This window comes from Lynx rufus, unplaced genomic scaffold (assembly GCF_022079265.1).
Source record: "Lynx rufus isolate CCGP_SWC_20201006 ecotype Redwood Valley unplaced genomic scaffold, mLynRuf1.p SCAF_2, whole genome shotgun sequence".
Taxonomy (NCBI): domain Eukaryota; kingdom Metazoa; phylum Chordata; class Mammalia; order Carnivora; family Felidae; genus Lynx; species Lynx rufus.
In genome coordinates this window covers 121,404,712-121,418,295 of record NW_025814834.1, presented here as the reverse complement: position 1 = coordinate 121,418,295, position 13,584 = coordinate 121,404,712, and the positions used below count along the sequence as shown (strand labels likewise).

General features: G+C 39.5%; 1 protein-coding gene across 1 annotated transcript in view; it reads right to left on the bottom strand.

The window, feature by feature from the left end:
- SPAG17 (sperm associated antigen 17) overlaps positions 1-13,584 on the bottom strand; it is a 215,282-nt gene that overhangs the window by 59,884 nt on the left and 141,814 nt on the right. The window contains exons 25-28 of the mRNA XM_047085237.1: positions 7,844-8,019; positions 5,597-5,714; positions 2,552-2,730; positions 56-215 (exon numbers count right to left, since the gene is read on the bottom strand). Coding sequence (XP_046941193.1) covers positions 56-215; positions 2,552-2,730; positions 5,597-5,714; positions 7,844-8,019 — 633 coding nt within the window. The remainder of the gene's footprint in view (positions 1-55; positions 216-2,551; positions 2,731-5,596; positions 5,715-7,843; positions 8,020-13,584) is intronic.

Below are 13,584 nucleotides of genomic sequence, written 5' to 3'. Positions count from 1 at the left end.
TGAGCATTTGAAGGCTTATTAAATCCATTATAAACTGAAAGGCTTCAATTATTACCTTTCTTTGTGATGACAATCTCAGATGGTACAATTTCTGATTTATGCTGAGAAGCCGTGTCCATAAAGTCGCCACTGTGAGGGCTTGTTGGCATTTCACCAGGAGGACAAACAGAACCTGAATCAGGACTACTGCTCACGGCACCATCGGCAAAGAGAATCTGAAGGAAAAGCGAAATCCTTACGTTCTCAGAAGCAAGCAAGAGGCTGGTTAACATTTAATGCTGTGTCAAACTGACATAAGTTAAAATAAATCCAAAGGAAAAACGCTCATTGCAGACCTCCAGACTCAGCAACACAAACATAATATAGGAGGATAGATTGGGAGCGCAGAGAGAATAGCTTACTATCCAGCAAAATAATATTATTTAATGTTTTCCATTTACCTTCTATTTTGTTTCCTTTCTTTTTATTTCTTGTCTTTTATTGGATTAACTTGAGTTTTTATTTTCTCCATTAAAAAATTTTTTTAATGTTTATTTATTTTAGAGAGAGATAGAGCATGAGCCAAGGGGCAGAGAGAGAAGGAGACACAGAATCCGAGGCAGGCTTCGGGCTCCGAGCTGTTAGCATAGAGCTTGCTGCAGGGCTTGAACTCACGAACCGTGAGATCATGACCTGAGCCAAAGTTGAACACTTAACCGACTGAGCCATCCAGGAACCCCTATTTTCTCTATTCTTTATCCTTCCCCTAGGCCACTGGAAAATTATGCACTCTGTTGCAACTTACATAATGACTACATTTAAAACTTTATCACATATTTAAATGTTTAGTGTCTGTCAATATCTATCTAGTAGATATGGTGTCTACAGGTACTACAGATACATCTGTCTGGATCAATCTCTATCGCTTACCAATGTGACAAGAACCACCACCAGCTGCTGTTCATGAGAAATCTAACGTCCATCCCGTCCATTCTGTACTAGGTAACTGGTTTCCTTTAGGAAGCTTTCGGGATTGTCTGTCTGCGCAGTCCCAAAACTGCACTACAACATATCTAGATGATCTTTTAAAGATTATTAGTATCAATCCTGATCGACTCTTGTTTAATCCAAAGTATTTTTTTTTTCGTTCTGGGAAAATTCCCTATGTTGTTTCTTCCTTTATTTTCCTTCTTCACTCCCACCATTTTCTTCTTCTGGAGATTGTATTCTTCAGATCCCTTTTCCATGTCTCTTAACATTTCTCTCCCTCACAATCCACTCCCCCACCCCCCCCAATTTTCACAATTATTTTTCTTGTTTTTTCTCCTTTTAAATTTTTATTTATTTTGTATTTTTAAAGTTTATTTATGTTGAGAGAGAGAGAGAGAGAGAGACAGAGAGAGCATGCATGAGCAGAGGAGGGGCAGAGAGAGAGGGAGAGAGAGAGAATCCCAAGCAGGTTCCACACTGTCAGTGCGGAGCCTGACACGGGGCTTGGACTCAATAACCATGAGATCATGACCTGAGCCAAAATCAAGAGTGGGTCACTTAACTGACTGAGCCACCCAGTCCCCTCTTAAATTTTTAATTGAAGTATACTGACATACACTGTTATCTGACTTTCAGGTGTACAACATAGTGATTTGATACACAATTGTCATTTTTAGTACCTAAAAACTCTCGATTTTTTTCCCCCAGCAACTGTTCTTTTTTTATTGTTATTTTATAGATCGTTAGCCTCTCAAGTCTCTGTCTATATTACTTCTACTCACTTCCAAGTTTTTTGTTTAACTATGCTTCTTTTTAGGTCCTCTGTCTTTAATTTTTTATTATTCTGTAATTTACTTTCATGCAGTTGGTTTTTCTGTAAGGTTGATGACTCTTGGGTGCACAGTCATATTTCTGTTTGAGGATCCCTGTTCACTTCTTGGTGGCGTAGCCTCTGGTCGCTGGGAAGGAATGGAGCACGACACACATCTCCTGGGTATTTTGATGTCTGGTTGCCACCCTCCAGGTAGTAGTGAGTCACCTGGGACACTAACTTGATTTTCTCAGCGCGGATCTCCATCTGTGAAATGTCTGTGTTAAAACTTCTGAGTTTGAATTTTGCTGCAGGCTTTTCACTGTACATGTTTTAAACTTTCTTATGTTTCTCCGTCAGTCTGATCTCACCTGACTTGCATTTTCTAGAAATTCTCACAAAATTTTCATCCACTGATGACACATCTTGTTTTCCAGTACAGTTGTGAATGCACTATTCAAAAGTATTTTTTTTTTAAATTATTTTAAGGTGCCTTGAGAGGCAGAGGAGGCGAACACTGTGTTTAATCCTCAGCCTTGGGTCATATATAGAATAAGCTTATTTATAATAAGGATACAAATAGTCTTATTGGCAGACTATTCTATTCTATTCTATTCTACTGTTCTATTCTCAATTTTCCATCTCCGGTGTCACTCTATTTTCAAGTGGGTTGTCCCTCTTACCTACCACAACACTACGCCTGCTCCATATAGCTTGTTTGTATTTTACTTTGCAGCAGGAAGGAGAATTATTTATCTAACATTCTCTTACCTGTGTGGATCCATCCAACATGTACTTGACAACAGTGCCTTGCCTGGTGATAACTCTTGATGCCTCCTGTTCCACTGGTGGCATCACCGTCTTATAGTACTCATAGTGCTTCACCTTCTGGGGGTAGCTCTGCCGGACCATGATGTCCCAAGTAGGTTCCTCATCCATAACATTCCCATCTGAAAAAAAAGCAAGCCTTAATGTGAACTGGGCAATGCTGTGTGGCCGGTGTTTTATCTTTTTGCTTGTTTTCATTCTTCCGTCTACAGCTGAGTAATAGGGCAGTTTCCATGTCATGACCGATGGTGCAGAGCACTGGTTCTTTTCTACCTTTGCTATGGTCAAATGTAGTAAAGAAGGTCGTCTATAGGTACTCAATAGGTACCTTCTCTATGTACAACCCATTCTTTCTCATGAGTGCTAGGACACCTCTGGCAAAATTAGGAAGGAAGCAGAGCTTTGCTGTCTTAGAGGTTCCCTTTTCTTCCTGTTGGCACTTTTCTCTTGCCCTTGACTAAGCTCTTGCCCCTGGGTGCTCAATGCTCTCCTGGTGACCCCTGGCTGCCTGGAGCCTCAGGGGGAGTCACTCACTTCAGGCTTGCCCTTCCAAAATATTTCATCATTTTTCAGAGTTAACATCATCCCCTCATCTCTAACCAAATCCAGATTTTTCTCAGCATTCTACTCTAAGCTGGCAATCAAGGAGAAAAGCACCTGGTAATTTCCTTCAAAAGAAAATATTAACGAGAATTCAGTTTTTGCTAACCGAATATTTTCCTCTTCTCAATTTGTAAAGTGGTTTATCAACATGTAATGATGGCATTTCAAGGACTGTATCAGGCTGATAGAAAAATATTTTGAAATGAGGGCCCTTCGTGATACCCTCTAAGTCACAGAAGTATTACTAACAATAAACTAATAAGCACTTACTTGGATGTTTTTATATGTTAAATGCTTTGTATATGTATTTTATTCAGCTCATCCCAGCAAACTTTTAAGGGAGACACTCACTTTCCAGGGTTTTGAAGAAATGGAGGCTGGAAAGGCTTATAGCTTCTCCAAGGTCACACAGTTAAGTGGCAGGCCTAGGAGTTGAACGGGTCTCTAGGCTTAACTGTTTTCTCATGTTGTAAAAACAACTGCTGCTACCATGACCCAAAATAAACAAAAACCACCCAAAACCTAACACTGGATTAGTATGCTCCAAATTAGAAAGTATTTTCTCATTTAATACTCATAATAACTCTGTTTAGTATATGACACTATCTTATAAATGAAGAAATTCAGGTGGAGAGGGGTTATGACTTGTCCAAGGTCACCCAAGAAAGCTCTTTCTTCATATACCGCATGACCTTCCCTCCTTCTGTGCAAGGCTGACCCTAATGAAAACATTGCTCCTTTGGTATTTATGTTGTAATTATGTTCAGACTTGAATTAGGATATTCATAATATATGGAAGATTTTTAAAAGATTACATGTTCCAAGCAGAGTTATTATTAACCACATTGTCTACCATGATATAAGGATGAGAATATCAGGCTGGATAATGAAACTAATAAAAAAAGGTGGAAAGCTGGAATTTGATAATAGGATCAAGTGAACAAGCAGACAAATATGTTCTTATCTAGAAATATCCCTCTTAGTACACTCATAACATCTTTGACTTTGACTCTGGAAGACCCTTCATGGTCATCACACAGTCATCTCATCATGGAAAACCTGGACCACTAGAAATCCTGGGAAATCGATTCCAAGAATCATGGTCTATTTTTAATAATTGATAAAGCCTAATGAAAAACAAGATTGAGACAAATCAGATCAACTGCAACATTTAGTTTCTTTTCATTTGGGTGGCAAGTAAATATGACATTGAATTATTTTTCAATAGGCATACTCTTTTTCTTTGATAGATATACTTTTCCAATATGGTGTACATAAGGAAATTATAATAAAGAGCATATTTGGTTGTGAAAAAAGATCAAGACCCACTGATACAATACAACATTTATAGATGAAGAAACATGGTCTACAGACAGTAAGTAACTGAAAGGGCCATATAGTCAGAACTCAAGTCCCAGGCCCATGTTTGCTTTGCTGCTTCTGTTAATTCTATCGCAATAGTGGGTCTCCATTTAAGTGATATGCAAATTCAGTCACCAACGTGGATGCCCCAATTAGGGTAATTAAAGAAATCCTACTTGTACTTATTGTGACTAAGGTCACTCAACTCCTAAGTGGCAGAGATAAAAGTCCATTCTTGGTCCAGTGATGGCAAAGCCAGTGCTCTTAACAGCTATTGTGGGCCCTGTCTTCCTGCCTCTACGAAGGGACGCAGGTATATTAATTTGCTGGTCTGATGAAAACAAAGGACAGTGAGCACAAAGGAGGGAGAGGCAAGTGCAGGTTGAATGCTTGAAGGAAATCAGTCTTGTTCTCAAGTATCAGCATATGATTTTATAATGTCTGTTATTTCTGTATGGCCTCTAGGCTTTGCCATCACTGGACCAAGAATGGACTTTTATCTCTGCCACTTAGGAGTTGAGTGACCTTAGGCAAATTAATGAACTTCCCGAAGCCTCAATTTATTTTGTAAAATGGAATTATTAGGACTTAGCTTAAAATAGTTGTATTTTTAAAAAATGTTTATTTATTTATTTTGAGAGAGAGAGAGAGAGAGAGAACATGAGCAGGGAGGGCCAGAGAGAACCCCAAGCAGGCTCCTGGCCGACAGTGCAGAGCCCAATGCGGGGCTTGATATCATGAACCATGAGATCATCATCTGAGCCAAAATCAAGAGTTGGATGTTCAACCAACTGAACCACCCAGGCGCCTCTATAATAGTTGTATTTTTTCATGTCTATTAAATACTTAGTGCCAAGCTAACAGTAAATGCTCAGAGAATGAGGGTTATTATCATTAGCCTATTGTTCATTATTAACAAGTATATTTAACTAGTAGGAAAATACACACTTTCAATGGTGATTTAATTGTTTTCTATATTTTTTTGCTCCACTCCCTCCTTGCTCTACACCAGCTAACACTCACCTGTAGACTCTTGCCCAATGAAGGTCACTAGGAGCCCATTGGGGCAAGACACATTTAGGTTTTGGAAAGTGGGAACATAAAGAGTCTCTTGTAAAACAGGTTCTGGTTCCACTTCTTCCTGTAAATAATTTAACATGTGAATAAGTGTTATTTTCTAAATGAGCTACTGATTTATTACAACTAAGCATGGACTTGCTGAGTGCTTAACATATGACTTGCCAATGACTAGTGGGCCCTGTGATGGAACCTATAAAATGCATGAGTCTCTACCTTTGTGCAATTTATATTCTATATTGTAGAATGGTACATAGACATGTGAAACAATTAAATTATAGTACCAAATGGTTGGCACATCTCTCCTCAAAAAATGAAGATATCAAAGTTAATGAGAATAGTTAGGAAAGGATCATGGAGGAGTTGGGCCTTGAAGTAGGCCTTGAATGATATTTCTGTTTGCAAGTGTGGGTGTAAAGGCTGATCACATCCCCACTACCCACTTTGTGTATTTTTTAAAGTTTGGGTGTTAGAAATGTTATGCTGTTAGGATATGTGTCCTTATTTTTCTCTAATAAGCAGGCATTACTTTTTTTTTTTTTTAATTTTTTTTTCAATGTTTATTTATTTTTCTTGGGACAGAGAGAGACAGAGCATGAACGGGGGAGGGGCAGAGAGAGAGGGAGACACAGAATCGGAAACAGGCTCCAGGCTCTGAGCCATCAGCCCAGAGCCCGACGCGGGGCTCGAACTCACGGACCTCGAGATCATGACCTGGCTGAAGTCGGACGCTTAACCGACTGCGCCACCCAGGCGCCCCAGCAGGCATTACTTTTGTAGTAAGTAAAAACATTTTAAAAATGGCAAAAAAAGATTATTTATAAACTGATGAAGTTTGGGTGTGTCTAGGGAAAAATCCTAATTAATTTTATGCCAACTATGCCTGAATACCTGGTTGGTTAATTGCATTCCAGAATCAAAGTTATTTGGTTGCTTCCAACCAACCCCTCATGATAATAATTTCAGTTTTTCCAGTCGGCTTTCTTTTGTTAGCCACGAAAGTCATTCCAACCGATCCCTTATTTCTGGATCTTTAGTTTATTCTAATTAGTCTTCTACTGTTGATCATTTAAATTGCTCTGCCTTTGTTACTAACAAATAATAAAATCTGAAAAGTTAGCTAAAAATCAATTAAAAACACAAAACCAAATTAACAGGAAAGAAATTATGAAATTCTGTAAAATGAACAATACTGCTTAAAGACATGAACCTTGCTATGACAAACCTACCATTACACAAAAAACCAGTAATTATCTCCCATCCATCCATTAGCGTCACTTTTTAAAAATTTTAGGAGAGCTGAAATTGCTCTCAGTCAAATTAATGAATTATCCAGGGCTATTCTGATCAAACACCATGCAATTTTCATTTAGCAAGGGTCAAGTGTCCTGGCTTGAGAAAAGTCATCTTGCAGTAAAGCTAAATAAATATGGCACAGAGAGGCTAAGTAGCATACAAACCCCATAACTTTTAAAGGGCCGAGGTCTGAAATCAAGATCCCTGATCTCTTTTTAACACGTTTTTTTATTCTAACGAGTTGAGTGTTTGTACATTGTACAAACTGCACAGCTGTTCTAGTAAATGCCTAAAGAGTCAAGAGTTCATCAGTGGTTTTCTTCTTGCTCTTCTTTTGATCTGTATTCTTCTATCAGGAACATGTTTGGAACCAAAGCCTCTGTGAGTGTGTGTTTGCATTGGGTGGCAGGTTGGAGGTACAGGGTGAACTGGTCTTTAGCCAGAAGCAGGCTGTCCTTCAATCCTTGGCATATAAATCTGAGCCCAAGTTTACCAAATGGAAGCATTTCCATTATTTAATTAAAGATACTCCTCTTTCAATTGTTATTTATCTAATGAAGCTAAATAAAGTACGTAGAGAATGGTAGGAACTTAACCAACCAAGAGCAAAGAAAACTCAAGAACCAGAGTGGCAAAAAAGGCTGAGCTTGTCCTGCTGAGTTTAGAATGAAAGACCTGAGAGAGGTGTATATGACAATATGTCTCCTGGCATAGGGACCCAACTCCTGTGTGCACATCTCTTCTCATTCATTCAAAATTGAAACTCCAGGGAATGTTAATTCATTTGCACAAGAATGTATGTGTGGTGCAATAACACTATGGACCTAACTCATGATTTAAAAAAAGTTAACACTGAGGTAGGAGTAGAGTTTTGGAATCCATGGCAAGTCCCTGTACCTTTATCTCTTCTTCTTTTGGGTGTTCCTCTTCTTTAATTGATTCTCTGGGTTTTTCTTTGCCTTTTGATTTTGGTTTTCCTTTGCCTTGAGGAACAGTCACTACGACAGGAATTACTGTTGCAGTAAGTGCTGATGGGATATTCAACATTGTGTCCAAATTAGGATCCTTATCCTCTATAAAGAGAAAAGGAGAAAACAAGTAAATTAGACATTCATATTGGGTATGTTTGTTAAATAAAATTGGTATCACAAACATTTACACCAGTTGGCAACAATTTTTACCTTGCTGAATATGATTTTTTCAGTTGGATAGATTTCAGGGGTAATGTAGTCGATTTAAAATCAGAATTGTAAACATTGGGATACAGGTGCCCCTATGACTTAGCACTCTTGTATCCTTTGGATAAACTCCTAGTAGTGCTATTTCTGAGTTGTAGGGTAGTTCTATTTTTAATTTTTTGAGGAACCTCCACTGGGTGTTGTATGTATGTGATGAACCATGGGAATCTACCCCCAAAACCAAGAGCACACTGTACACACTGTATGTTAGCCAATTTCACAATAAATTATATTTAAAAACCAATAAAATAGGGAGGAGAAGATGGCGGCGTAGGAGGACGCTGGGATCACCTGGTCCAGGTGATCACTTAGATTCCACCCACACCTGCCTAAATAACCCAGAAAAATGCCAGAAGACCAGCAGAACGGACTCTCCAGAGCCAAGCATAGACGAGAGGCCCACAGAAGAGAGTAGGAAGGGTAGAGAGGTGGTGCGTGCTACATGGACTGGAGGGAGGGAGCCGGGGTGGTGGAGGGGCAGCCAGCCCACCCAGCAAGGCAGAGCCCCTGAATCTGGCTTGCAAAAGTGGAGGGCCAGACGGAGTGTGTTCTGACAGCAAGCAGGACTTAACATATGGAATGTTAAAAGTCAGCAGCTCTGCTCGGGGAGCGGGAGGGTGAGAGGATGCCAGGAGGGAGAGATGCTGAGCCCTGGAAGACAGAGCTCAGCTTGGTGGGGAACAAAGGCACTGGCAAGCGCCATTTCCCTCTCCCATCCCCCAGCCAAAATTCCAAAGGGAACCAGTTCCCATCATGAACTTGCTTGCACCATGCAAACACCCAACGCTGTGCTTCTGTGGATCCATCCCTCTGACGGGTCGGCCTCCCTCCCGGTGCTGCAAGACCCTTCCCGCAGCAGACCACTGATGGCAAAGCAAGCTGAGCCTACCCCTCCCATCCTGGTGCACCTTGTGGATCCACCCCAGCTAATACGCCAGACCCCATGGAAGCAGCACCACAAACCTGGCAGTGTGCAAGTAGCCCAGACAGGGGCCACACCACTCCACAGTGAGTCCTACCCCTGGGAGAGGGGAAGATAAGGTACACACCAGTCTGACTGTGGCCCCAGCAGTGGGTCTGACTGTAGCCCCGCCCACCCACACAAGTCACTCCAGAAAGCACAGGGGAAGTTCCCTGCAGTTCCACACCACCCCAGGGACTATCCAAAATGAAAAAATGGAAGAATTCTCCTCAAAAGAAACTCCAGGAAGTAGCAACAGCTAATGAATTGATCAAAAACGACTTAAGCACTCTAATGGAACAAGAATTTAGAATAATAGTCATAAAAATAATTGCTGAGCTTGAAAAATGTATAGAGGACAGCAGAGAATCTATTGCTACAGAGATCAAGGGATTAAGAAATAGTCATGAGGAGCTAAAAATGCTATAAATGAGGCACAAAATAAAATGGAGGCGACCACAGCTCGGATTGAAGAGGCAGAGGAGAGAATAGGTGAATTAGAAGATAAAATTATGGGAAAAGAGGAAGCTGATAAAAAGAGAGATAAAAAAAATCCAGCAGTATGAGGGGAGAATTAGAGAACTAAGTGATGCAATCAAATGTAACAATATCCGTTTGACAGGAATTTCAGAAGAAGGAAGAGGGAGAGAAAGGGGCTGAAGGTGTACTTGAACAAATCATAGCTGAGAACTTCCCCGATCTGGGGAAGGAAACAAAGCATTGAACTCCAAGAGGCACAGAGAACTCCCTTCAGACGTAACTTGAATTGATCTTCTGCACGACATATCATAGTGAAACTGGCAAAATACAAGGATAACAAGAAAATTCTGAAAGCAGCTAGGGATAAACATGCTCTATATACAGCTCTATAAACATATAAAGGGAGACCGATAAGACTAGTGACAGACCTATCTACTGACACTTGGCAGGCCAGAAAGGAATGGCAGGAAATCTTCAATGTGACGAACAGAAAAAATATGTAGCTGAGAATTCTTTATCCAACAAGTCTGTAATTCAGAATAGAAGGAGAGATAAAGGTTTTCCCAAACACACAAAAACTGAAGAAATTCATCACCACTAAACCAGCCCTACAAGAGATACTAAGGGGGATTCTGTGAGACAAAGTACCAGAGACATCACTGCAAGCATGAAACCTACAGACATCACAATGACTCTAAACCTATATCTTTCTATAATAACACTGAATGTAAATGGACTAAATGCTCCAACCAAAAGACATAGGGTATCAGAATGGGTAAAAAAATCAAGACCCATCTATTTGCTGTCTACAAGAGACTCATTTTAGACCTGAGGACACCTTCAGATTGAAAGTGAGGGGATGGAGAACTATCATGCTACTGAAGTCAAAAGAAACCTGGAGTAGCCATACTTATATCAGACAAACTAGACTTTAAATTAAAGGCTGTAACAAGAGATGAAGAGGGGCATTATATAATCATTACAGGGTCTATCCATCAGGAAGAGCTAACAATTATAAATGTCTATGCGCCGAATACAGGAGCCCCCAAATATATAAAGCAATTACAAACATAAGCAACCTTACTGATAAGAATGTGGTAATTTCAGGGGACTTTAATACTCTACTTACAACAATGGGTAGATCATCTAGACACAGGATCAATAAAGAAACAAGGGCCCTGAATGATACATTGGATCAGATGGACTTGACAGATATATTTAGAACTCTGCATCCCAAAGCAACAGAATATACTTTCTTCTCGAGTGCACATGGAACATTCTCCAAGATAGATCACATACTGGGTCACAAAACAGCCCTTCATAAGTATACAAGAATTGAGATCATACCATGCACACTTTCAGACCACAATGCTATGAAGCTTGAAATCAACCACAGGAAAAAGTCTGGAAAACCTCCAAAAGCATGGAGGTTAAAGAACACCCTACTAAAGAATGAGTGGGTCAACCAGACAATTACAGAAGAAATTTAAAAATATATGGAAACAAACGAAAATGAAAATACAACAATCCAAACGCTTTGGGATGCAGCGAAGGCAGTCCTGAGAAGAAAATACACTGCAATCCAGGCCTATCTCAAGAAACAAGAAAAATCCCAAATACAAAACCTAACAGCACACCTAAAGGAAATAGAAGCAGAACAGCAAAGGCAGCCTAAACCCAGCAGAAGAAGAGAAATAATAAAGATCAGAGCAAAAATAAACAATGTAGAATCTAAAAAAACTGTAGAGCAGATCCATGAAACCAAGAGTTGGTTTTTTGAAAAAAGAAACGAAATTGATAAACCTCTAGCCAGGCTCCTCAAAAAGAAAAGGGAGATGACCCAAATAGATAAAATCATGAATGAAAATGGAAATTATTACAACCAATCCTTCAGAAATACAAGCAATTATCAGGGAATATTATGAAAAATTATATGCCAACAAACTGGATAACCTGGAAGAAATGGACAAAGTCCTAAGCACCCACACCCTTCCAAAACTAAAACAGGAAGAAATAGAAAACTTGAACAGACTCATAACCAGTGAAGAAATTGAATCAGTTACCAAAAATCTGCCAACAAATAAGAGTCCAGGACCAGATGGCTTCCCTGGGGAATTCTACCAGATATTTAAAGCAGAGATAATACCTATCCTTCTCAAGCTGTTCCAAAAAACAGAAAGGGAAGGAAAACTTCCAGACTCATTCTATGAAGCCACTATTACTTTGATTCCTAAACCAGACAGAGACCCAGCAAAAAAAGAGAACTACAGGCCAATATCCCTGATGAATATGGATGCAAAAATTTTCAATAAGATACTAGCAAATAGAATTCAGCAGCGTATAAAAATAATTATTCACCATGATCAAGTGGGATTCATTCCTGGGATGCAGGGCGGGTTCAACATTCGCAAATCAATCAATGTGATACAGCACATTAATAAAAGAAAAGAAAAGAACCATATGATCCTGTCAATCGATGCAGAAAAAGCATTTGACAAAATTCAGCATCCTTTCTTAATAAAAACCCTCGAGAAAGTCGGGATAGAAGGAACATACTTAAACATCATAAAAGCTATTTATGAAAAGCCCACAGCTAATATCATCCTCAATGGGGAAAAACTGAGAGCTTTCCCCCTGAGATCAGGAACACGACAGGGATGTCCACTCTCACCACTGTTGTTTCACATAGTGTTGGAAGTGCTAGCACCAGCAATCAGACAACAAAAGCAAATCAAAGGCATCAAAATTGGCAAAGATGAAGTCAAGCTCTCACTTTTTGCAGATGACATGATATTATACATGGAAAACCTGACAGACTCCACCAAAAGTCTGCTAGAACTGATACATGAATTCAGGAAAGTTGCAGGATACAAAATCAATGTACAGAAATCAGTTTCATTCTTATACACTAATAATGAAGCAACAGAAAGACAAAAAAAGAAACTGATCCCATTCACAATTGCACCGAGAAGCATAAAATACTTAGGAATAAACCTGACCAAAGATGTAAAAGATCTGTATGCTGAAAAGTATAGAAAGCTTATGAAGGACATTGAAGAAGATATAAAGAAATGGAAAAACATTCTGTGCTCATGGACTGGAAGAATAAATATTGTTAAAATGTGAATACTACCCAAAGCTATCTACACATTCAATGCAATCCCAATAAAAATTGCACCGGCATTCTTCTCAAAGCCAGAACAAGCAATCCTAAAATGTGTATGGAACCACAAAAGACCCCGAATAGCCAAAGTGATTTTGAAGAAGACCAAAGTGGGAGGCATCACAATCCCAGACTTTAGCCTCTACTACAAAGCTGTAATCATCAAGACAGCATGGTATTGGCACAAAAACAGACACATAGACCAATGGAATGGAATAGAATAGAAACCCCAGAATTAGACCCACAAAAGTATGGCCAACTAATCTTTGACAAAGCAGGAAAGAATATCCGATGGATAAAAGTCTCTGTAACCAATTGTGCTGGGAGAACTGGACAGCAACATGCAGAAGGATGAAACTAGACCACTTTCTCACACCATTCACAAAAATAAACTCAAAATGGATAAAGGACCTGAATGTGAGACAGGAAACCATCAAAACCCTAGAGGAGAAAGCAGGAAGAAACCTCTCTGAATTCAGCCGCAGCAATTTCTTACTTGACACATCCCCAAAACAAAAGGGAATTAAAAACAAAAATGAACTGTTGGGACCTCATGAAGATAAAAAGCTTCTGCACTGCAAAGGAAACAATCAACAAAACTAAAAGGCAACCAATGGAATGGGAAAAGATATTTGCAAATGACATATCAGACAAAGGGCTAGTATACAAAATCTATAAAGAGCTCACCAAACTCCATACCCAAAAAACAAATAATCCAGTGAAGAAATGGGCAAAAAGCATGAATAGACACTTCTCTAAAGAAGACATCCAGATGGCCAACAGGCACATGAAAAGA